Here is a 24,505-nt window from a genome sequence, read left to right as displayed (position 1 = left end):
GTAGATCAGAGATGAATAAAATATGGCAAGCTTACTAATTCAGGATTCATGCTGACTTTAAGCTCTCCTAGAATGAGTTGGGGCTTCAGTCTGACTCTGTCTCTACTTCTTAGAAAATAGCCCTTCAGTAATAAGGGTGGCAAAAAGCAGTCACCTGCTTGAAAAGCTACTAAATCTTTCCATATAGCCATACTTCATGACCACATTCGTAAGTTCAGAGAGAACCCCAGAAAGATTTAAATGAAACCAATGCTTTTAAGATGGGTAGACTTTGAAATTGTCTGACATAAATCAGGAGGAAGTGTCTTTGAATTAACTAGCCTGAGAAACAATGCGACAACAAGAAATAAGCCCTCTAGCCACTTTTGGTCAATTTGGTTGTCATTCACTCTGAAAGCTAGAGGACTCATTTCTTTATACTGTTTAAACATCATGACAATCTCTATTTACTAAGCGGGGAAAAACATAATTAATTCCTAAGTGCTGCCTCTCATCTTTACAGCACTTTAACTCAGCATCTAGCAGAATTGCCTATGCAAAAGAGGTACATTGTTTGGCCATGATTTTGTTTATGAATCTGCAGCTCCCTCCTTTGGGAAATGGTAATGATGATTGGAATTTGCTGAAATATTACTAGTGAAAGACAAGCCCAGCAGCACTAGCAGACAGTTGTGGTAGAATCTGCTACTGAAAAATCTGGAGGACGATTAATCTGATTGAGGATGAAGGCGCGGTGGTATTTTGTGTTACTAACTGGATTTTAAAAAGGACGAAAAGCATATTCCAGTATATATGAAATAAGTTTTTTATCAGACAGGATGTCATTGTTTCTAATTTAGAAACATGGGAGATTTTAGTCAGACTTTGGAGAACAGTTTGACTCAAGTCATGGTTCTTTCTTTATAATAAAATATATAGATACTAAGAAGGAATTAGCCTTTTAAAATGACAAAATTAAATATTATTTCAACCATACCCATGAGGGATGAGATAGATATTGTTAAGGGCTTTATCGAACTTAAAATCGAGGTGCCATAAATACCAATAAATTGCCCAAATCAAAAGAGGGTTATCTTCAAAATCTTCTACTCTTTCCTATCATATCTGACAGTGTTTTATAAAGAGATGTGTGATTATGTAAGTGAAGAGGCCTGCATTTCTTATTACAATCTAAATTCTATTAGAAACTAGTTGATTGATTAATAAAAGAAATATTTTACAAACCACTTTTTGAATATGAGCACCCTGCAATCATGTATCTTCAGTATTTTGCAATCTGAGATGCTGTCCTTTTTGTTTGTCAATAAGGGTCATTATCATAAGCTCTAAAAAAAACTATAGAGGATTTATAAGTATTAAAAGTCCAGTACATTGTTCTCAACATTTAAAATTTAAAGGGTGTATATAATTACTTCCTAGAAACTAGAACTTATGGCTATTTATTTTTTACTTAAAGCCATAAACCTAGACCTTTTAAAATATGTTTTTCTGGCATATCTTCGTTTGTCTCAGATACACAATGGCTCTGGAAGGTGGGGTTCTCGCACTTACCTGAAGATGACGTCCATCCCTAAGTTGTATGTGGTTTGGATGAGGACTCTCTCCAAATTTGTGAGCAAGATCATGAAGTCCTTTCTACTGACGGGCAGATTTGTTCCATGTATGGTAAAGGACTCTTCCTTGAGTGATAATTCCTCAACATGTTCTTCAGATGGCTCTAAGTGTACCTCCTTATAGGCTGTGCTGATTCTCAAGTTATTTCCCTAAAGGGGGTGAAAAGTATATGTAAATAAAATTGCAAGAAAGGTACAAAAATTAGAAAGGGCTTCTGAGTTTGGACTCCCTACTCAAAATTATCCTCATGAGGGCTTTAACTTAAGGTCAGTTTCCTCTGTCATTCAGTATGTTTCTGATGAGCATGAAGCAAAGACTTAGCAATGGAAGATCACCCTTCATCTTCTCCATGACAGAGTCCACCATTATAATTTTGTATATTCCCACTTTCTCCATTAACTGAAATAATATACATCTTATATGCATATATTGTTACAAACAGTTTCACTTCATGAAAGCATGAAACTATAATAGAATTATGGCAGAAATAAGAATTAGAGGCAAGTAGGGAGGGAACTTTCAGTAACATGTACATAAAAAGATTTCTGGCGTCTATAGCAGGAAAGTTCTGCACACTAATGTTCAAAATAGGACAGCAGTCTCATGTTAAGAATCATGTACGCTGAATAAAGGCATTCAGGTAACTGTTTTCATTTAACATTTTAGAGGTACATCATCTCTTGATCTCCGTGTGCAAGAGAACTTCAATTCTGAGAGAAATTCACTCTGCGAGAGTGATGTTGTCTTTCTGACCGTGACCCCAAAGCAAGGAAGGCTCTTGGCAAGAACAGTGCCTGAAGCTCAGCCAGCACCTTTTGGAACCACTAACTCACATTCATGTGTGTGCCTATGGTACCCCTGTGGCTGAAGAAAGTATTACCACAGCCCAAGAAAGTAAGAGTTGTAAGCATGTTACTGTAGTAGATTTGGACCATGGTGGTCCATAGCCTTCTAGTTCCCAAATGCAGTTTATCTCTTACCCTTTCTTCCTAAAGTAAGATTTTGAAGTCAGGAGTTGTCAACAGCTCAACAAGGAAATTCCTCTCCCCACCCTTTCCTTTTGGCTATCGAAGCAAAAAGCAAACAATAGAATCTACAATATAACACGTTGCATAAATCAGTATCGATACAACCTTATCAGTATGGAAATGCAATCACATTTTAACTTTAAGTTTCAAAATATTTCTAAATGGTCTCTCCTTTTTCACCAGCACTCATTTTTTAAATTTTCTTGACGTGTTTCAGATGAAAACATGAACATGGCAGGAAATTGCTGAGGTGTATTTTCTTCCATAGTGTGTGAATATATGTCAGCCAACTTGTATTATAAGCAGTGTGAATGACCTGAGGTAATGTAAAGATATCATATGTTTGCAAAGTGACACGCTTATTTTCCTACCTCTAAGATAATCATCAGCTGAAGGATTTTTTCTGTATCATCTTCCTCCTCTTCGAGGTCATATGAGATGGTAAATGACAACTGTCCTCCAACTGCTGGGAGCTGGAAAAGAAAGATGCATGATAATCTCAGCAAAGGAGTTGTTTTTAAAGTAATATTTCATGTATACCTTAAAATAATTTTATTGTTGTAGTGGGCAATACTTGGAGAAGCAGCGATCACCGAAGTTCAAAGTGGAGACATTTGACAGACATTTTGACATTTTGACATTTGACAGTCAAAGGACAGACATTTGTGTAGGAACAACCTTTATGTGAACTTTCGCTCATCAACAGCAAGTTTGACATGAATAGACATCCATGTACTATTTCCCCAGGAAGGCAGGCTTGATGAAGGAAGCTAGGTTCTAATCACAGACTCTCCTCTTACCTCCTTAGTCTGTAGTTCTAGTTTCAGACTCCTAAAACAGAAGGCTCAGTGGACAGTGTTCATGCATCCCTATGGTTACCTACATTCCAGTGACTCTGAATGCATTCAACAAAGACATTCTTCCATTTGAAAGACACTTTACATAGGCCATGAGCTAAGTTGACAAACATTATTGGTCAAAGAAAAATAAAGTTTCGCTGCAAAATTTACATGCAAATTCGATCAGAATATGCCTGAGAAGGTCTACTTTTGCCCACGTAATCAAATAAGCTACTCTGAATGAATGTTATTACCCTACTTTCATTAAGCAAACTCCATTCCTTCTAAAGTCTGCTTGATGTCTACATTTTCTGACACTGATATTAACCTCGTAAAAAATATATTTTTTTAATGGAACACAAGATTATTTTACAGGGCAGGAATCAAAATTAGATCTGTGAGTGACAGACTCAATGCAAATGTGCCAGGCCTTTCAAAATTCCTCCCTGGCCCTGTAAACAAAGACATTCCTAGAGCAAAGCTGATGATCTGTATTCTGCTGCTTGCTCTCTGCTGATATACAGGTCCCAGCTTCTCTGACCTGGGCTCTCTTTGTCCTTTCATGGCAGACCCTGACCAGAAGGCACTGCCCGGAGAGGCAGTGGATGGAGGAGGAGGAGGAGTCCTGGTTTTTGTAGTTGCCCCATAGGACCACACAGAGCCGGCTATGGCTCATTACACAGGATTTTATACTGCAGTTCAGCATTGGCTTAGAAGAGCTCATTACATGGTACTCCGGAGGGACCGAATTTCAGAAAACATTTATTCCCTTGCTCCGCCAAGAAATGTGCTACTCTAATGTCTTTTCATATATAAAATAATAAGTGTCTGCCTGGACAATAGCAGTCGGAATTAATATAAGTAATGGGGGAAGAATCTGTATACCAAGGTTTTAGCTCCATTAGGGTAAGCATCCAACATTTCACACAGCCAGTTTGCTCAAACCAGTGAGATATCAGCAAGAAACTAAAAAGGCTGCACTGAATTTTATTAATATCTCAAAGAAATCTGAATTATTTAGTGCTTTCTAAATTAATAAACACATGCAGCAGGAGGTAGATATTAAGGATTCCAACTTGGAATCTTTAATCCTGTCTGAGGTAACGGGGACCATGGCATCTGAATTTTGGGTGACATAACTAAACTCAGAGTTGTATATTAAATTGTCTAACAACACCTCAAATATTCAATGCACCCATCTTTAGCTTCAGTTCCTGAATCTTCCTTGAAGAGAAGCTTGATCATTTTTTTTAAACTTCCATTACTGGGTCAAGGCAAATGGTGCATTTTAACTTTGTATGCAACCCAATATTGTTTTTACATTATTAAATAATTTTCAAATTACAATGTTCTTGCTAGAGAATTTCTTATAGAATCCCTGTGGTTTTTCAGTAGCACAAATACTTTTCTGTTTGCCTGGTTAATGTCTCAACAGCAAAACCTCTAAGGCAAAGCATTCTTTAATCCTTCTGAAGCGCAGTAAAGAATCATTATAAAACATCATGAGTATTAGAGCTGAAGGGTTCTAGAATGGGTACAGATGTGCCCGGTAGCATTCACTGAATAGATTAACAAAACATGATATCCATGGAAAATGTGTACTGCATGTAGTTAATTTGCCATAATTTGTGGCTTTCTAAAATCCATTTATAAATCTCATCACTGGGGCTTTCAAATTAGTTCATTTTCATAATTTTATTAAGCCTTGTCATACATCAATAGAACATCTAATTTACTCCCATGATGCAGGAATGCTTTCTTGCTATCTCTCCATGAGCTAGAGAGGGAAATGGGGCTCACACAGGTGGAAGCAGGGCACTTTCAGCTCTCTTCCATTTGGTTCTTGTATTTACTGGATAGATTACACTATCCCCATAAGAGATGAACGCTGTCTAGCTTTTCAATGCTGAGAAAAATTAAATTTAGTGAGAATACATCATTCTGTGAAATGTGATACTGACTTAGCATTTTACTTTTTTCTCCATATTTATTGGGGATTTTTTTTTCCCTGTGGGGAGACTCGGCTTAGAAGTAAAGAAGAAATTTCCCACTGAAAATACAAACAACCTTCTATTCCGGATGTGGTTTAGGGCTAAATTCTGCACTCTCCAGTCTTCCATTAAGAAAAGAACATTACAGATAGCTCTTTCCCAGGAGTATCTGCTTTAATTCTTCCTTTGTTGGAAAGAAATAGCTTGCTTGCCTATACTGTTGTTTCCATGCAACATGGGTCACCTGTGTAGCATAAGAACATGGTATACATGGTATACTTTTCATTGAAGATCGAATCAATCAGGAAAATTTTTCAATAGTGAGTAAAAAATGCTGAAGCCAATTTGTAAAAATTAGCTTTACCAAAGTATTGGGTATGGGGTTGTATTTGTGTTTATTCTACTAAGTTTCAAGAAATATAAACTGGAGGAGTATGTGGTGGGACACAGTATTAAGAACACTGTACATGGGGTTGGGGATTTAGCTCAGTGGTAGACCGCTTACCTAGCAAGCACAAGGCCCTGGGTTCGGTCCCCAGCTCCGAAAAAAGAAAAGAAAAGAAAAGAAAAAAGAACATTGTACGTGAAGAGGAAATTCTTCTCAGAAAACAAGCTTTGGTTTTGTGATCTCAGATTATCATCACTGCTATTCCAGTAAGTGGATTGTAAAACTCAAGATTTGCTTCTTCTTACCAGAGCAAACATTTCAAGAGGAATGTAGTGAAATGAAATGGCTAAAGAGCTCTGTAATACTGAACCAGATAAATTAAACATAGCTGTCAGATTCTGTTTAGTATAACAGACAGGACAAGTGATTCATCTTTCTGGATTCTGAAGACTTAAGGGACTAAAATTTCGAAACATTATCCCTTCTTCCTATACAAGTATTTACAGTGTGTGTGCGTGTGTGTGTGTGTGTGTGTGTGTGTGTGTGTGTGTGTGTTTATGTTCAATCTACTCACGAAATGTTGAGGCATAATTGGGATATTTGTATTATGGCCCCTGTCCCTGAAGCCCAGGGATCATGTGGAAGAGGCAGAGACAAGCTAATCCCCAGTGTAGTGGATGACATCAAGGAAACTTTTCTGAGAGAGCAGGGCAGGCGCACATGTGAACTCATATGTGGGAGCATGCATGGCACCTGTAAAAACTCAAGCCAGGTAAAAAAAATCTCAGCAGGGAGATGTGAGGGGAGGGGAAGGAAGGTGAGGTGGGGCGTGAGGTGAGGTGAGGTGAGGACCAAGTTCTATGCCCAAATGAGGAACTTTTGGGAATTAACAGTTGCTGGCAGAGGCATGTTTAGTTTTCTTTAAGGGTGCCACCAACCTGTAGTAGTATTTGATGGCATTCTAGGACAGCCTCAATACCCAGAAGTGTTTGGGAAACAGAAACTGGACTCAATTGTCTCCCCTCTCCCTTCCTCTCCCCTCTCCCCTCCTCTTCCCTCTCCCCTCTCCCCTCCTCTTCCCTCTCCCCTCCTCTTCCCTCTCCCCTCTCCCCTCCTCTTCCCTCTCCCCTCCTCTTCCCTCTCCCCTCTCCCCTTCTTTCCCCTCTCCCTTCTCCCTTCTCCCCTCCTCCCTCCTCTCTCTCTCTGTGTCTCTCTGTCTCTCTGTCTCTCTGTCTCCCTCTCTCTCTATCTCTCTCTCTCTATCTATCTATCTATCTATCTCTATCTCTATCTCTATCTCTATCTCTATCTCTATCTCTCTCTCTCCACAACATTGTGGTTAGCAAAGTGGGAGAATCTTCTGAAGCATTAGGGTATGAACACTATCCAAATATATTAAATACATTTTTAAAAGATTTAATCAAGTATTATTCAAGAGGAAATTGGAGACAGTATTATTCTTTGTGGCTGTTAATAGAGGCTTTCTTCTTCCCTCTCCAACCTGCCTGCTTTCTCTCCTACATTTCTTGTTCTCTTTATTCCTTTGACCCATGTGATCCATTACTTTCTTTTCTTTTTCCTAACTCAACAGAGTTCTAACAATTTTCACACTTTTTATTTCATTAATTAGAACTGGAAAAGGCAAAATCTAACTTCTGGACCTTCCTTTGCAACATTACTACTACAATCAACCCAATCCGATTATTTTAGATTACTTAATATGTGGTGGAAAATACACTTTGAAAATAAAAATGTAGTGGTGAAAATGTTGTATGTAGCTGCGCTTACAACTGATCTGTCCTGATAACCAGGATTGTTCCTCACTGTAACCAACCAGGGATAGTTCCTCACTGCAACCACCAGATCCATGAAGCATACAGGCTCACCTCACTAAGTTTATTATGCTTAAATTTTACCCTATTTCATCAGAATTTCACTAATCATATTTTCTTTAATGTTTCTTGTTGATAATTATAAGATAAAAAGTAATGTAATGTTTTGATTAACAACACAAAAAATAATTGTGAAAGCAATATAAAGAGGGACTGAGAGACTAGGTGAGTGTCCCCATGCACATACTGGTGAATCTGTGATCCCATGGATATATTCTTCGTACATTTTATGTTCCATGTTATAGACCAAGACCAAGTTACATGGTTCATACACTCATCTATATTCAATTAAAATAGTATTATAAAAATTTTGCTAGGTCACAATAATTTTGGCTAATTGAAAACCACACTATTGGTCTACCTATAAGAAGAAGCCTGTTGGTTCGTTTTCATATGTAGTAACCAGTTTAGTGTTACTTTACCTCATTTCTAGATGTAATTGTGATCTCTAGAAAGTATCAATGACCTCCAAACATATTCCCTGGACACTGCATAGAAGATGAACAATACTTTAAAAGAGAAAAAAGAAAGCTTCCTGTATAGTAAATTAACACTTGCTGTTTCCTGAAAGTTGCCTTACTCAGAGAGCTATTTATATTTTGTGATACACACTGATAAGATCTTCGGTTGAAAGTGGAGACTCTCAACCAAAGCAAGCTTAGCAGCCAAATTCACAAAACTCTTTTGTGTTCTCAGGCTCAGACTCAAAAACAAGGTCTTTGCAACAGCTGTTCACTTTCCATTACTTATGTTTGGATAGAACATTCCACTGGCACTCTTGCTATGAGGTAGATTAATTTATGTGCAAACATCCTATACAAAATACATATAATACACAATTAAACATGGATCTAATCAAATAAACCATAAAATATAGCTTTATATGTATATGCATTATATATGTATGTATTATTTTTCTGTCTAGAGCTTAAATTTTTCTAAGATCTCTGCCAAGAAAATTGCATCATCATGCTTAGGAGACACAACATTGATGCTGGTTAAAACAACAGAGTACATTTTAATCCAAGTTATATTAAATTAAAAATAAAGTTTTATTGTTGTAACATAAATGACAGAGGGGTAATATCGAGATGAACAATCCTTTAATGTTGTGGGAACACTGGGGAGATACAGAGAGAGAGGGAAAGAGAGAGGGAGAGAGAGAGGGAGAGGGGGAGAGAGAAAGGGAGAGAGAGAGGGAGAGAGAGGGAGAAGGGAAAGAGAGAATAAATCATTGCTATTCTCCTTTCAAAGGAGAATTATCCTCTCTCTCTCTCTCTCTCTCTCTCTCTCTCTCTCTCTCTCTCTCTCTCTCTCTCTCTCTCTCCCCCTCCCCTGTTTAGGGAATTGTTTTATGTCTTAACGATATTTATTACCTTTTATTGGATTAGCCATTGTCCAGTTTTCCCTTGCTTTATTACCAAAACAGAAACAAGAGTGAAGAAAAACAGAACTTTTTCCCCTTCAGGGAATCCTCAGTATTTGCAGCTTTGGTAACCCGAGCACAGTCTACGTGGCTGCCTGTTCAGTTCCTTTCAGTTCACATTATTCAGACGAAGAGTGTTTTGAAAGAGCAGTTAATATTTTCTGCAAAAGCCAGCAGTATTCTGATTTGATTCTAAACGTTACTGATCCACTAATATTTCATTTCCTCCCCTCCTTTGTTCATGAACTCTGCGGGTGACTCTTTATGAGGGCAGCAGGAGCTGGTTGTGAATTTCAGAAGATAAGAATTCTAGAGGTTCAGAGAATATGCAGTCAGAATCCAGAGAAGAATCAACAATCCAGTAAAGGACATTCAAGTGTCTTCTTCCAGAATAAATGGCTGGGCTTGTGTCTGGGATTTGATGCTTCTATTAATATTCAAGTATTACATAAATCACATAGAGATGAAGCTCATTCCTAGAGTTTTAACATCCCCATTTGGTATTCAGACGTTGCCTTTTTGTGGTGTGTGACTCTTGGGGAATTTATTTATACTTTCAGAGGTTCAGTTACTTTTTACTAATATGACCTGAATTGTTCCTCCCTTAAAAGTTCATTTTGGTAATAAAAGAAGATAAACATGGAGGTCATTTGACACCATGTACATACCATTGTAGTAAGTGTCATCTTCCAAATTAAAATTCTACAAAGAGCCATCACTTAAGCCCTAATGGCAAGAGTATTTATTTCATGATTCTAAATGTTATTTCTTTTTATTTTGAGATTTTTGGGGAGATCACAGTGATGAAAGGCTCAGCCGTCTTAATGTTTCCCTGTGGTACTTTGCAAAAAGCATTTCACAAAGAGTAGACCTTGCATAAATATCTGCTGAATTTTAATAGCATTCATAACCATCTATCATTCCAATGTATTATATATGGAGAGAGCATGAAAGCAAGATAAAGTTGGGCTACCCCAGAGATAATCTGCAGTTGTTTTTAAAACATGCATCTCTTGGTTTCTCTATTCTTATCTTTATTAGTCCAAAAACAAACCAAAGCAAATAAATTCACCCCTGAGTTCACTGAAGTGCACTCTATTGCTATCTAGCAAACAATAAATGCATCAATTTTAAGGAAGAACACTTTACCATTTAGAAGTGTGATCATTTTCAGTTGTGAACCAAAGCCTGACAAAGACTATCACTTTGAAGAATGATGAAGATGAGCACTGGCCATCATTAAGAATGGTCAGGGGGTTGGGGATTTAGCTCAGTGGTAGAGCGCTTGCCTAGCAAGCACAAGACCCTGGGTTCGGTTCTTAGCTCCAGGGGAAAAAATACTCATGATAAAGAATGGTCAGTTTAGGGCAGGGGCAAAAGGCAAATTACACATTGTAGAGACAGAAGCAATGAACTATGAAGATGGTCCAGTTAAACTAATACTAGCAACTCTGAAAATGTCTGTACAACTAGCAGCTTCCCTTGGGGGCTTTGTGGTTACACTGTCTGTGTTTATCTAGTGGACAGCACCTTGTCACTAAAGAGGAAGATGTAGAGTCAGAAGATGAAGATGAGGATGATGAGGATGTAAGACTCTTAAGTATGTCTGGAAATCAATCTACCCCTGGAGATAACAAGGCTCCACAGAAAAAGTAAAACTTGATGAAAATATGAGGATGATGAAGAAGAGAAAGAAACAGAAGAGAAGGAGGAAACTGAAGAAAAAGCTCCAGTGAAGAAATCTGTATGAGGTACTTTAGTCAAAGATGCATAAAAAAAGAGCCAAAATGGAAAAGACTCAAAACTATCAACACAAAGATCAAAGGCTCAAGGGTCTCTCAAAAACCAAGAAATTATCTTCTAACACCAAAAAGACCTACCTCTATAGAAAACATTAAGGTAAAAAGTGCCAGCAAGTATGGAAAAAAGGTGGTTCTCTTCTCAAACTGGAAGCCAAGTTCACTAAATATGTGAAGAATTATTTCCAGATAATTGACCGGGTGGCCATTTAAATCTCTAGCAGGGAAGAAAATCTCTTTTAAAAAATGGCTTAAACGGTTTGAAATATTCCATGTTACTTTATTCTGTAACCCCTGATGTCTAGCTGTCTTTCTTATAAGGCAAAGTGAGAACTTTCCCTATTGTGTTTGGTAAATGTAGTGCAGGTTCCATTGCCAGGAACGTGCTGTCTCAGATGTCTGTTTGGCTTTCAAGGATGCTGCTCCACCCTTCACTTGGTTTGAAGTAGGTACACGACGTTATGACGGGTCATAGTAGTAGTGGTGGTCAGATGTGAAAACGATAGGGAGACAAAAATATACATGTGAAATAAACGAAGTATTTTAACAAAGTAGCACTGTTTCTATTTGGTTAAAAACCAAAACCAAACCAAAACGAACACACCCATGAGAAGACAGAATTGAGGAAACAGAGATGTACCTGTACCTGGTGCCCATCATTAGTTCCTGACATCACCGTGTCAAACGGTAGCTGACAAATTCATCGGAAGAGGCATGGGCAGGATGCTGATGGCCAGGTGAGCTGAGCCAGGGGTTTATAAAGCTAATATAAGTACTTAATCTTAGAAGGATAAGCCTTTGAAAGGCGCTTTTCCTAGAACATTTGAAGACTTACCATGTGTGATAGAAAGGGAAACTACTGTTTATTGTGTGTGTCAGAAAAATGTCAAGGGAAGGGTACTTGATTTTTTAATTGGTTATTTTATTTATTTACATTTCAAATGTGTCTTCCTTCCTGGTTTCCCCTCCACAAGCTCCCCGTTGCATCCCCTCTCCCATTGCCTACAAGAGGATACTTTTTAAAAAATCCTACATAAAATTGACGTCTGACATCTAGACTTGTCTGAAATGAAGTAAGTAAGTTGTGAGCTAGCTATGTCTCTGAAAGAGAGATATCTGTGTATCTGGAAGGTAGAGAAAAGTGTCTTTCTTAGCTGAATTATGAGACTAGAACTGATGTCTTAGTAGGACGTGTGATTCCTTCCTGATAGCCTTACAATTAATTTATTAAGAGTTGATTTCTTTAACGTTAGAGGAAACCTTTTGTAAGGTTTAGCATAAGGCACCAGAAGAGGAATTAGTTTATTCATACCTGCTTTAAGATTTAGGGCTAAACCATATTCATGGCACAGGGATATATATTTATAAATACAAATAAATAAATAAGTTAAATATGTAAAAATGAAAAACTACTACCTCTCTAAATGTAGTTCATATATTTACTTTGTGACCTTGAGGGAAGTTAACTCTGAAGTAAAAAAGGGGGGGGACAACAACAACAAAAAGAAGTTTGAATCTAAAGGGCAAGGATATTTTCCTGCAAGTTTTAGGTTTCTTTTTAAAGCAAGGAATCTATGACGGGAACATGTGTGTAAAGCATATTCTTTATCTTCTATACAAGACATATAGAATTTATTTAAATATCTCTTTTGCTTTTTTATTTGTACTTGGAATTCCATTAAAATAAGTTTAAAAATGTAACGTATATAAAAACAGAAATATTATTTTCAACATTACAACATAGTTTCCATCGGAGAGAGACTGTTGAAGTAGTATCAGTCACCTACTAGACAGATAAAGATTAAAATCCTAATAATATGCTCCAGAAGTGAGTTTGGAGGGAACAAATATATTGAGTGTACAAAAGCTGGGGAGGAACTGTTTATGGTAAACACAAACCTTAGAAAAATACCCTCATGTCTATTAATGTGGATGTCTCATTGACATAAAAATGATGTGACTGAAGACAATGGTTAAGTGACACGGTCCTGGGTGACACTCTGAGCTGCAGTTTTACAAAAGCTAACCTATGATATGCCTGGCCTTGGGAGTCAGGCATGTTAGTGCTGACATACTTTCGTTTTAACCCTTGGGAAACATTAACTTGGAATGATGACATATTCAAGGACATGATGTCACAGTGCAGGGCAGAACCAGGGAGCCAAAGATTAGCACAAGAATCAACAGTGAACATTTATTCCAAGTGCTAAGCCAATGTGAGTCTATCGATTCAACTGATAAAGCATTTTTTTCACGTCATATCAAATAAAAACAAACTACAACATCATACGTGGCATTTGATAAGGACTTTTATATATTTTTACAGTATGACTTTGAGAAAATGTAATTTAATTCTGAAGTAAAAAATAAATGTTTGTATCTAAAGGATCAGAATTCTTATCTTTAAGTTTTAGGTTTGTTTTCAAAGCAAGGAATATATATATATGTATATATACATATATATATGTACATATGTATGTATATGTATATGTGCATATATATGTGTGTGTATAATATGTGTGTGTACATAAGAATAATGTATATAAATGTGTGCATATAAATGAAGTTATATTTAGAAATATAAATATGAAAATAATCCAAAAATATATGATTATTATTTTGATGTCATTTATTTTTTAAATTTATTAGATGAAATATCTCTCCCTAAAAATGTTAAGAAAAATATCAGCATTCTTATGTAGAATATGTGAGTGAAGTTAAATATTTGCAAATCTTCACTACCTGCAGAATGTCATTGTTTTTAAATAAGAACTTGACTTTCATGAAGAGTACTTTGAAAATGCATTCAGGAATTCTGAAGGAGTTTCTCTTTGGCTAGCACAGACAGCACAGGGGAAAAGCATCCCTCGGAAGAGTAGTGCTCACTTAGCTATGTCATTTAAAAAATAAATCACTTTTTTCTTGAACAAACACAAACACACACCAACTCCCACCCCCATAATATGGACTACGGGTGCAAAAAATATGAGCAGATATGATGCCTCAATTTGAGTACTTCTTGGAGTTATGGCTTGGAATAATATTTATTTATTTATCTGCAGTGAGCTTTAAAATCCTCATCTTTTGTGCGTAAATTTTAACATTGTTATGTTTGCTTTGAGATGTGTTCAATATATTTAGGAAGTACACACATGCAAATTTTTAAATAAGGGCTATTTTTATTATTTGAAAATGTTGCCTTTGCTTATACTGTACTTTGAGTATAGCCACTCACATCTCCCTAGTTTCATGAACTGTTTTCTTTTTGAAACTCACTAATTCTCCTTAGTGCTAGTGGTATGTGCATGGCTATAGGATCATCTATTAGAGCATGGGTAGCCTGCCAGTGAGCCCTGACCAAACTGACCCATTGGCCCTTAATCACCAATTCTCAGTAGCTCCTTTAGAGGGGCAGAGCTTAAAAACTCTCCCCCATCCATGCTGGGTTTCAGCTGGCCTGATCTTATATATGCACTATCTCACTGTTTGACACCATTAATTATACGTTACCTATCCAACGTGGAATTTAAGTTCACATAAATAGAAAACTCATGCTTCTTAGGTCATACAACTTAATGGGAGTCCTCAAGACCTCTTGTTTAACTGAAAAATTCTTAATCATGCAGAACTCACTGCCTCCCTGTGAACGGGTTACATAGTACTTCAGACTTTCCTTTTATTTTCTATAAATAACTTTTTAGCATAAAAGGCTTCTTGGGAGCAGCCCTGGGGAAGAAGAGGCAGATGGATTTCTGTGAGTTCAAGGCCAGCTATGGCTACTTATTGAGACCTGGTCTCAAGAAACAAACCCAACCAAACAATGAAACAACCAAGGAAGCAAAAAGCCAGTTTTCTCAGGATCTGCATATTTAATCATTTGTAGATTATTAAGTAGTTCAGACTGTGTCATTCCTAGCCTCAAGAAGGATAGGAGAGATGAAAACTAATGCAAGAAGAAGAGAACAAACATGAAGAAAAGCAAGAAGGAAAACCATGCCCTGTTTTCTAAGGGAAGTTGAGCATTTGCTCTATGATGTACGAATAAGTTTGGGATGTTTTTCTACGGTGCTTAATTCCCATAAACTATAGGTACCCTTCAAGAACAAAGGGAATACAAACAGTATTCTTTACTATTTTCTAACAAAACAGAGTTCCTGACACACAAAAGCAGACAGCCCCTCAGGGCACCCTACAGTCCCCGCTAGGAGTTCAAAGCAGGACAGGAAACCCTTGCTATCAATCACTACATGAAACGCCATTTCTCACACTCTCATGGGGCTGCACATGTTTGTGCAGCTTGGGAGACTTGCTCCCTTCATGCTCTTTCCCATCAGCACAGTAAATGCATACTTAGTTGGGGGGTGGGCACTTCTATGTGTCCTGTGAACTTTCACCCACTGCTTTAGATTTTGCCGCATGCGCTGGACTTTATACATAGTTTCTGCTTTTCTTTTTATTTATTTTTTTTTTTGTTTCTTAATGAAAACCCCTTCCACACAGACCAGATGTTTCTCCACTTGGAAGAAGGGAAGTCATTTCACATCATAAATAGCAAATCACATCTCAAGGTCACAGTCAAAAGCTTTTATGTCTCATTAAATGTCAGCCTTGTCATTTATTTCCCTCATTGAGCGCCATTGAGATCTTGGACCGTGAACATGCACGGGCCTGGTATTATCAGTGAGAAGGCTTCCAGGGCAGCTAACAACTAATATAAAACATCTCCAATTACATATCCAGCATTTCACATGCTTACATCGGCAAGTAGCAAACACTTTCCTAATTCTAAGCTCCAACAGCTTTATGGTCTACGGAACAGCAACTTGTCCCATGGCGACAAAGAAACAGGATGCCTTTGTACGGTAACCCATAACAAAGCTACTGAGATACAAATGTATTGATCATTACTTTTTCTCCAATTAAATGAATTTAGGCCACTTGTAATTCTCAGAAGTGACTGTTGTCATTCTTATATAGTAAAAATAATTCTTGGATTCAGGAGTGAGCAAAGGCAATCGTAACCTTTATTCACCCAAGTCTAAGCCTCAGTTTTCACATGCCGACCGAGTGGTATTTTGAGAACAGGAACAACATTCCAGCACATCATAACTTTGCAAGCTAACTTTCAAACGCAATCGTCCATCATCAGGCAAACAGACTCCAATGAACTATATTCATATCCTCATTTGGTGAAGAATCTTGGGTTATTTTGTTTTTAGTGAAGTCCTTATTTCAACAAAGAGAAAACATGATACAGGGAAGATACATAACCAGCTAAAGTCTACCAAAATATGGGTAGAGAATCTGGGCCTTGAGCTTCAAGCTCACATGTTCATATGTAATCCTATGTATTAATTGCTTGGATCAATATGGTTTTTTTTATTTGCTTTACCTTGTTACATTGATTTTAAAATATAGCACATATTTTTTTGGCATCCATTCCAGTGAGTCACTGAAGCCTTTGCAGATAAACAATTTAAATAGGCATACAATGGTAAAACAGAAGCAATGATTAAAAGTTTCCCACCAATGCTCATCAAATTATCCCTGAAATAAAAACAGAAGGAACATCAACAGTGGTATTTTAATATGGTAGAGTTACCCTGATACTGAAACCATATAAAAATTCAGCAAAAGAAAAAAGGATAACTACAAACTGATTTCCCTGATGAATATAGATGCCAAAATACTCAAAAAGTAATTTCATAATAAATCCAAGAACACAGCAAAAATCCATAAAGGCCAAATAGGCTTAATCTCAGAGATGCAGGGATGGTTCAATATATGAAAATCAATAAATATAATTTATCATATAAGCAAATTGAAAGGAAAAAATGATCATCTCCTTAGATGAAGAAAAGGATTTTCACAACATTCATTGCTCTTCCTGACAAAAGTACTTGAGAGATTAGGGGAGTAGACTTTAACATCCAACTCTCACCAATGAACACATCATGGAAACAGAAACTAAACAGTGAACCTAACAGAAGTTATGAACCAAATGGACTTAACAGATATCCACAGAACATTTCATCCTAAAACAAAAGAATATACCTTCTTCTCAGCACCTCACAGTACCTTCTTCAAGATTGACCATACAACCAGATATAAAAGAAGCCTCAACATATACAAGAAGATTAAAATAATCCCATCCACCCTATTGGATCACCACAGACTAAGGCTGATTCTCAACAACAAAAGCAACAGGAAGCAGAACAACTATCTACTCAATAAAAACTTGGTAAAGAAAGAAAGAAAGGAAGAAAGAAAGGAAGGAAGGAAGGAAGGAAGGAAGGAAGGAAGGAAGGAAGGAAAGAAGGAAGGAAGGAAGAACTTTTCAGAATTTAATGAAGATAAAGGCACAAAATACCCAAACTTATGGGACACAATGAGAGCCGTGCTATGAGAAAAACTCATAGTTCTGAGGGCTTCCATAAATAAATTGGAAAGAGCATGCACTAGCAGCTTAACAGCCCGTCTGAAAGCTCTAAAACAAAAAAGAAGCAAAAACACCAGAGAGGAGTAGATGGCAGGGAATAATCAAACTCAGGGCTGAAATCAACCAGATAGTAACAAAAAGAACTATACAAAGAATCAACAAATTCAGGAGCTGGTTCTTAGAAAAAATCAACAACATAGATAAATCTTTGGACAGTCTAAGCAGAGGGCATAGGGACAGTATCAAAATAAACAAAATCAGAAATGAAAATGGAGACAGAATGACAGAAACTGAAGAAATTCAAAAAAATTATGAGATCCTACTACAAAAGCCTATACTCAACAAAACTGGGAAATCTAGATGAAATGGATGATTTTCCAGATACATACTAATTACCAAAGTTAAATCAGGATCAGATAAATCATCTAAACAGTTCCATAACTCCTAAAGAAATAGAAGCAATCATTATAAGTCTCCCAACCAAAAAAAGCCCAGGACCAGATTGTTTGAGTACAGAATTCTATCAGACCTTCCAGAAAGACTTAATATCAATACTTCTCAAAGTATTTCATAAAATATAAACAGAGGGAACACTACCTAACATATTCTATAAAGCTACCCTTCCACTAATGCCTAAACCACACAAAGACCCAACAAAGAATGAAAACTTCAGACCAATTTCCCTTATGAATATTGATGTAAAAATACTCATTAAAACTCTTGCAAACTGAATCCGAGAACACATCTGAATGATCATTCACCATGATCAACTAGGCTTCTTCCCAGGGGTGTGGACATGGTTCAATGTACAGAAATCCATCAACATAATCCAATATATAAACAAACTCAAAGGAAAAAAAACACATAATCATCTCATTAGATGCTGAAAAAGTCTTTGACAAAATACAACACCCCGTCATGCTAAAAGTAGTGGAACTAATAGGAATTCAAGGCCCATACCTAAGTATACTAAAAGCAATATACAGACAGCTAATTGCCAACATCAAACTAAATGGAGAGAAACTTGAAGCAAAATCAGGGACAAGACAAGGCTGCCCACTTTTCCCCTATCTATTCAATATAGTACTTGAAGTTCTAGTCAGAGCAATTAGGCAACAAAAAGAGATCAAAGGGATATAAAATTGAAAGAAGTCAAAATATCACTGATGATATGATAGTATACATAAGTGACCCCCCCAAAAAAAGATCCACTAAAGGACTTTTACAGCTGACAGTGAACTTCAGCAAAGTGGCTGGATACAAAATTAACTCAAACAAATCAGAAGCTTTCCTCTACTCAAAGGGTGAACAGGCCAAGAAAGAAATTAGGGAAATGACAACATTTATTATGGTCACAAATAATATGAAATATCTTGGTATGGTGCCAATCAAGCAAGTGAAAGATATGTATGACAAGAACTTTGAGTCTCTGAAGAAAGAATTTGACAATTTCAGAAGATGTAAAGATATCCCATGCTCATGGATTTGCAGGATCAATATAGTAAAAATGACCATCTTACCAAAAGCAATCTACAGATTCAATGTAATCCCCATCAAAATTCCAATTCAATTCTTCACAGAGATAAAAAGAACAATTCTTAGATTTATCTGGTGTAACCAAAAAACCCCAGGATATCAAAAACCATTCTCAACAATAAAAGAAATTCTGGGGGAATCATCATCTCTGATCTCAAGTTATACTACAGAGCAATAGTGATAAACACTGTATGGTATTGGTACAGAGACAGATAGGGAATCAATGGAATAGAAGTGAAGGCCCAGAAATGAACCCACACACCTATGGTCACTTGATCTTTGATAAAGGAGCCAAAACCTTCCAGTGGAAAAAAGACAGCATTTTCTACAAATGGTGCTAGTTCAATTGGAGATTAACATGTAGAAGAATGCAAATTGACACATTCTTATTTACTTGTAGAAAGCCCAAGTCCAAGTGGATTAAGGACCTCCACATAACACCATATATGATGAATCTACTAGAAAAGAAAGTGTGGAACCTGGGAATGTATAGCTACCAAAAGTGGGTCATTGGAGATAAGCCATGGAGGTGGTATCGACTTCTGGTCCTATCCAAACTCCTTTTCTTTTGAGTCATCAAGATATAAGAAGTTACTACAAGTTCCTCCTGCTGTAGACCAATCAGCCCCAGCTGCAATGCCATTCTTACCTCCAAAATCATGGACTAAAGAAAATCCTTTCTGCTTAACATGTTTCTGACATGTATTTATTCTATTAATGTGACCAGAGAAAGAATTGTGTTTAGCTTCATAGACACATTGTGGTTAATGCCCAGTTTCACATGTCTGAGTATGGTTATGAGGACTGAGATCGGTAAACTATTGAATATTTAAAAATCCGTTCCATGAGTTTGAGTAAATGACATTAGATACATATACAATGAGCAGTGAGCCTATTACTGTTAACTTACATTGATAATACCTAATTTTAAAACTGCAGTTTGGAGTTTGAAACTATTCATAAAATGTGCTTATCAGAATCAATATTTTGGTGTTGTAATAAGATATAACTAAATGTAGGATGAAAAACCAATATAACATAAATGGGAGGAAAAAAGGAACAGGATTACAGTCTATTCTCATATCATCACCCTTCCTTTGTTTAATTTCAAGCATCTGGTATTTTGATGGAAAATTTGAGCAAACTGGCTTGGACTTGCTAAACATCCACAGTGGTGAGAGAATAGGATACATTTATGCTTTGTAAAAACATTTTTATATGGACTCAATTCAAATTATCTAGGCATATTTCACTGCTGTGCACACGATGCTAAACATGCCTGGACAAAAGCTCTAAAATGGATCATTCGGTATGAGGAACCCCATTTGCTCATATTTTTCATCAAAATATCTCTTTTTTGGGCTGGCGGTGCATGCCACAGAGACTCAGGAGACTGAGGCAGGCAGATTACAAATTCAACTGTAGCCTAGGCTACATGGTAAGATCATGATCAGCTTGGGAAGATTTTTCTGTAAAAAGTATCAGTATTAGGTGAAACAGCCCTTCTGTAGTTTGCCATAAAGTGTTTGTCACAAACCTTTTCTTTCACACTTTCATGCTTTGATGGTTTTCTCTTTTGCAATAAGGGTCTAGATAGTTTTCCGAGGCCTTAACTAAATGGGAGATAGGAAAGGGGACATATTTCTTCATTTCTTTTATCCCACTGTTTCCTCCTAGTCTCGTATATAAAATAATTCCTAATTCCCTCTATCCAGAGAAGGAGCCAATGCGGTGTTTGTATGTGTATGTTATCAGTGTGGCTTCCTATAGTATTGGTGTTCTTTTGCTGTCTAAGGAACTTAGCAGTTACCTCAGGAACTAAACAACATAAACATATTTTACCTCCACTCCATAGGTGAAAATTTCAAAACAGGTTTCCATGGCAAAAGTAATTCAAATTGTTTGTATGTAATATGTCCCCTCTGCAGCTTACAGGGTAAAGCTATTTTCTTGCTTGTGCAGACTGATGGAAGAATCCAGCTGTTGTGGTTGTGCTAGTGAGATTCCCACGGATATGCTGGCTGGCAGTGTCCATTTCCTGATTCTGAAAATGCTCTATGTTCCTGGGCTCACGTGCTCCTCTCTTGGCAAGGTCAATGAGTCCCGTTCGCCCTTCAAATTTCACCTCTGTGGTGACAACACTCTGAAGATCTTTTGTCTTCCTCTTTTGCATTTAATGCCTCTTATAATTAGATTGTGCCCTCCCTCTTCATCTAAGACAGACTTTCATCTCAAGGCCATTCAGGAGTTAAGGATGTAATTCAGCCAATGATGTCCTTGTCTAGCAGGCCATATACAAAGCCCTGTGGCAAAGTCCAACACTGCATAAATCCAGGAGTACATCCCAGAACTTGGGAGGCAGAGGCAAGAGGACAAGAATTTCAACATCATCTGAAACTACATAGTACACTATGATTGCCTCAAACTCAGAGACCTGCCTTTGCCTCCAGAATGCTGAGATAGATTAAAAGTGTGCACCACCACACCCAGCTATAGAATACATTTGATTACATATATTAGCATATTTACAAGGTTGAGATATTAGGGTCCTTGTATCTTTTTTAGGGGGCTATCGTTTATCCTACCATAGCAATATAAGTAAATACCATTCTAGAGCTATATAAATCAGAAATTCTCAACCCGTGGGCCACAACCCCTTTTAGAATACATATCAGCTACTCTGCATATCTGTATTTCCTCTGTATGTATATATTTAATCATAACTCATAGCAGCAGCAAAATTATAGTTCTGAAGTAGAAACAAAATAATTTATGATTGGGGGTCACCACAACATGAGGAATTGAAAACTTGGGGAATTATATGAGGCAGATTGAAAATCACTGATATAAATAAATGTGCCCCACGAGAAGGTCACAGGATAGGATTTTTGCAAGTCTACCCAGAATTTTGGTTTCGAGTCAGGTGCTACGACTATAATTTTGAAATAATGTATTATAACTTTTGGGAGAGGTCTTGTTATAAGACATTAGATGGCTGCACAGCTCTCAGGGAGTAATAGAATTAAGCAGATTAAATCACAATATCCAGAAAACGACGAATCACTGAAAATTCTGACAGGCTTCTAGTAACAGGACTGCAGCCCGAGCAGACACGGCTTATAATAGAAACCTTCCCAGCTAATGTCATTCTGCCGAGTTTCAAGCAGGAAGATGCCGAGATCAACTCAGAATATAAATCATGTCAAAAGTAAGAGTTAAATACCAAAATAGATTCCTTAAAGTTTAAAAGTGACTTTGCTAAGGCCAGCACACGTTGACAAAAATTAGGGCCATGTTGTCTTACTACTTTGTGATAACATTTTCCCACCAAACAAAAAGCATGCTTTCAGATTGTGAGCTGAAAAGAAAGAACATTACAAAATGCAGTTTTAATCAAGGGGAAGTAGGTGGCCGCTTTTAGATTTACACTCATTCAGGTATTTTTTTGTGTATGTGGAACTCCATGCGTGTTTTCTGGGTGCTTCAAAATTAACTATATATAGTCAAAATAGAACTACACACTTATAACAAATGTCCCCAATATCTAATGGCATGCTGTTACAGAAACTGGCATTTCCTTCGAAGGGTTAAGTCTTTTGATATTTGAGATGATCTGAGCACTATTTTAGAGCGTACATGCATCGCCGGCTCGCATTTTCTTCAAAACCCAAACCCAAATAAAATACGAGCAAACAAACAAACAAACAAATAAAAACAACCCTAAACTCTAAATCTTAGTCATCAATAAGAAGAAAGAATGTAAACAGTTTGAGGGACTAAAGGACAGAAACATAAAATGTGTTTAAGCCTTGGGAGGCAAAGGTATATTTTAGTGCAGCTATCCCAGATTGAAAACATCCAAAGCAGCCTCCGGTGTGGATGAAGGATGAGTGCCCACACTGGAGCACCGTGAAGCACTCCTCCCTCACTGAGGAGTGAACACACTTCATACCATCAGCAGTATAGTGAAGGGAATGGTAACATACTAGAGAAATATGCGAAGAACAAATCAGACAATACAGGTAAAAGAATTAGCACTGTGCAAATTACATATAAGACACTGAACCTATGACACACACATGTGTATCCTCAATACATTTAGATTATTTATTGTTATTGTTCTTGTACAAGAAATAAAGTAACTATGGAAACCACCAGTTGAAGCTGTTCCCCATGAAGAAAAGTGCAATTTCTCAGCGTTGATTTGGCCTCTCTTTGTTGCAATATTTTATTTGTGATAGACCAAGCACATGATTGGTATGTCTTTTTGAGTCTGCAAAGCATTGTCATATTATATTAAGTCATTTGGTTTTAGGGAGAACTATAAAACCTCCACTTCAATGGAGAAGGAACTGCAATATGTTTAAAATCATGACAAAGATTACATACTATTCACCAAATGTATAATGAAGTAAGTTAAACCTACTGAATACCGTAACTGCTTTGAATGGGCAGAAAATCCAAGATTTGCCCAACATCGATTGCTCAACAATGTATTGGGTCTTTTGTTTGTTTTTTGTTTGTTTGTTTGTTTTAGTTTTTGAGACAGTGCTGTATTATGTAGCTCTAGCTGGCCTAGAATTCTCTTTAGTCAACGAGGCTGTCTTTGAACTCCCAGAGAACCACCTATATTTGCCTCTAGAATGCTTGGATTAAAGGCAGAGACCACCATGACTGTGGGTGTTTTACCAGCATGTTTATCTGTGTACATCCTGTATGCCTGCTGCCAGCAGAGGGCAGAAGACACTGGGTCTCCTAGAATTGGAGCTAAATGTAGATCCTTGTGACCTTCCTTGTGGGTACTGGGAATCGAACCTGGGTCCTCTCCAATAGTAGGCAGCCCTCTTAACAGCTGAGCCACCTCTCCACCCCCAAGAATAGTATTGTTTTATGGACAAGGAATAAACATCTCTTCTGACTTAAATGCATCTGTCCTGATGGCTCAAACATTTTTTTAATCTTCTATTCAGATTTTTATACTGAACAGCAGATCTGTATATTATCATTTTTTAATATTTCCATTTGGATATTTCATAGGGTTCTCTGGAATCTTCTTTCATATATCTCACAGACGAGATGGATAATCTTCCTATGAACCTGATGGGATTTAGAATCTCTGTGTGGTCATCCACCTCTGGTTTTACCCATGAAGAGGTTTCAAGGACTTTAGCAAAGCAAGGAAAACCCACCTTGAATATTGTTGGCCCCACCCCATGCCCTGGCGCCATAGACCACATGAAAGGGGAAGAGAAACGAGCTGAACACACACACTTAGTACTTGTGCTTCCTAACTCAGACATTATGTAATTAGCTGCCTTGTACTTCTGCAATCATGCCTTCCCCAACCCCATGGTGCCTTTAAACTGTGAACCGAAAAACCTTTTCTCTTTTAGGTTGCAACCTTGTTGTAACAAGAAAGATTACTCATTGGGCTCAGCTTTATCTTCAAAATCTGTCCAGTGCTGTCACATGTGCTACTCCCACTCTGGACCAAACCATATTAACCAGTGACTGGAAAATTATGGCGTTTCTTAAGGAGAACTGCAAGTCTTC

At 37.3% G+C, this 24,505-nt stretch overlaps 1 protein-coding gene and 1 pseudogene across 7 annotated transcripts in view; one reads left to right on the top strand and one right to left on the bottom strand.

Annotated features, from left to right (window-relative positions):
- Positions 1–24,505, bottom strand: part of Lama2 (laminin subunit alpha 2) — a 647,938-nt gene that overhangs the window by 302,579 nt on the left and 320,854 nt on the right. For all 7 annotated transcript variants that reach the window (XR_015627317.1, XR_015627326.1, NM_001427039.1 and 4 more), the window contains exons 13-14: positions 3,014–3,115; positions 1,552–1,763 (exon numbers count right to left, since the gene is read on the bottom strand). Coding sequence is in view for 5 of the 7 variants with exons in the window: in NM_001427039.1 (NP_001413968.1) it covers positions 1,552–1,763; positions 3,014–3,115 (314 nt within the window). In the remaining 2 variants the exon portion in view is untranslated. The remainder of the gene's footprint in view (positions 1–1,551; positions 1,764–3,013; positions 3,116–24,505) is intronic.
- Npm1-ps5 (nucleophosmin 1, pseudogene 5) lies at positions 10,522–11,190 on the top strand (annotated as a pseudogene).

The sequence above is a fragment of the Rattus norvegicus genome, chromosome 1, assembly GCF_021556685.1.
Source record: "Rattus norvegicus strain SHRSP/BbbUtx chromosome 1, alternate assembly SHRSP_T2T, whole genome shotgun sequence".
NCBI lineage: Eukaryota > Metazoa > Chordata > Mammalia > Rodentia > Muridae > Rattus > Rattus norvegicus.
This window is presented reverse-complemented; position numbering and strand designations above follow the sequence as displayed.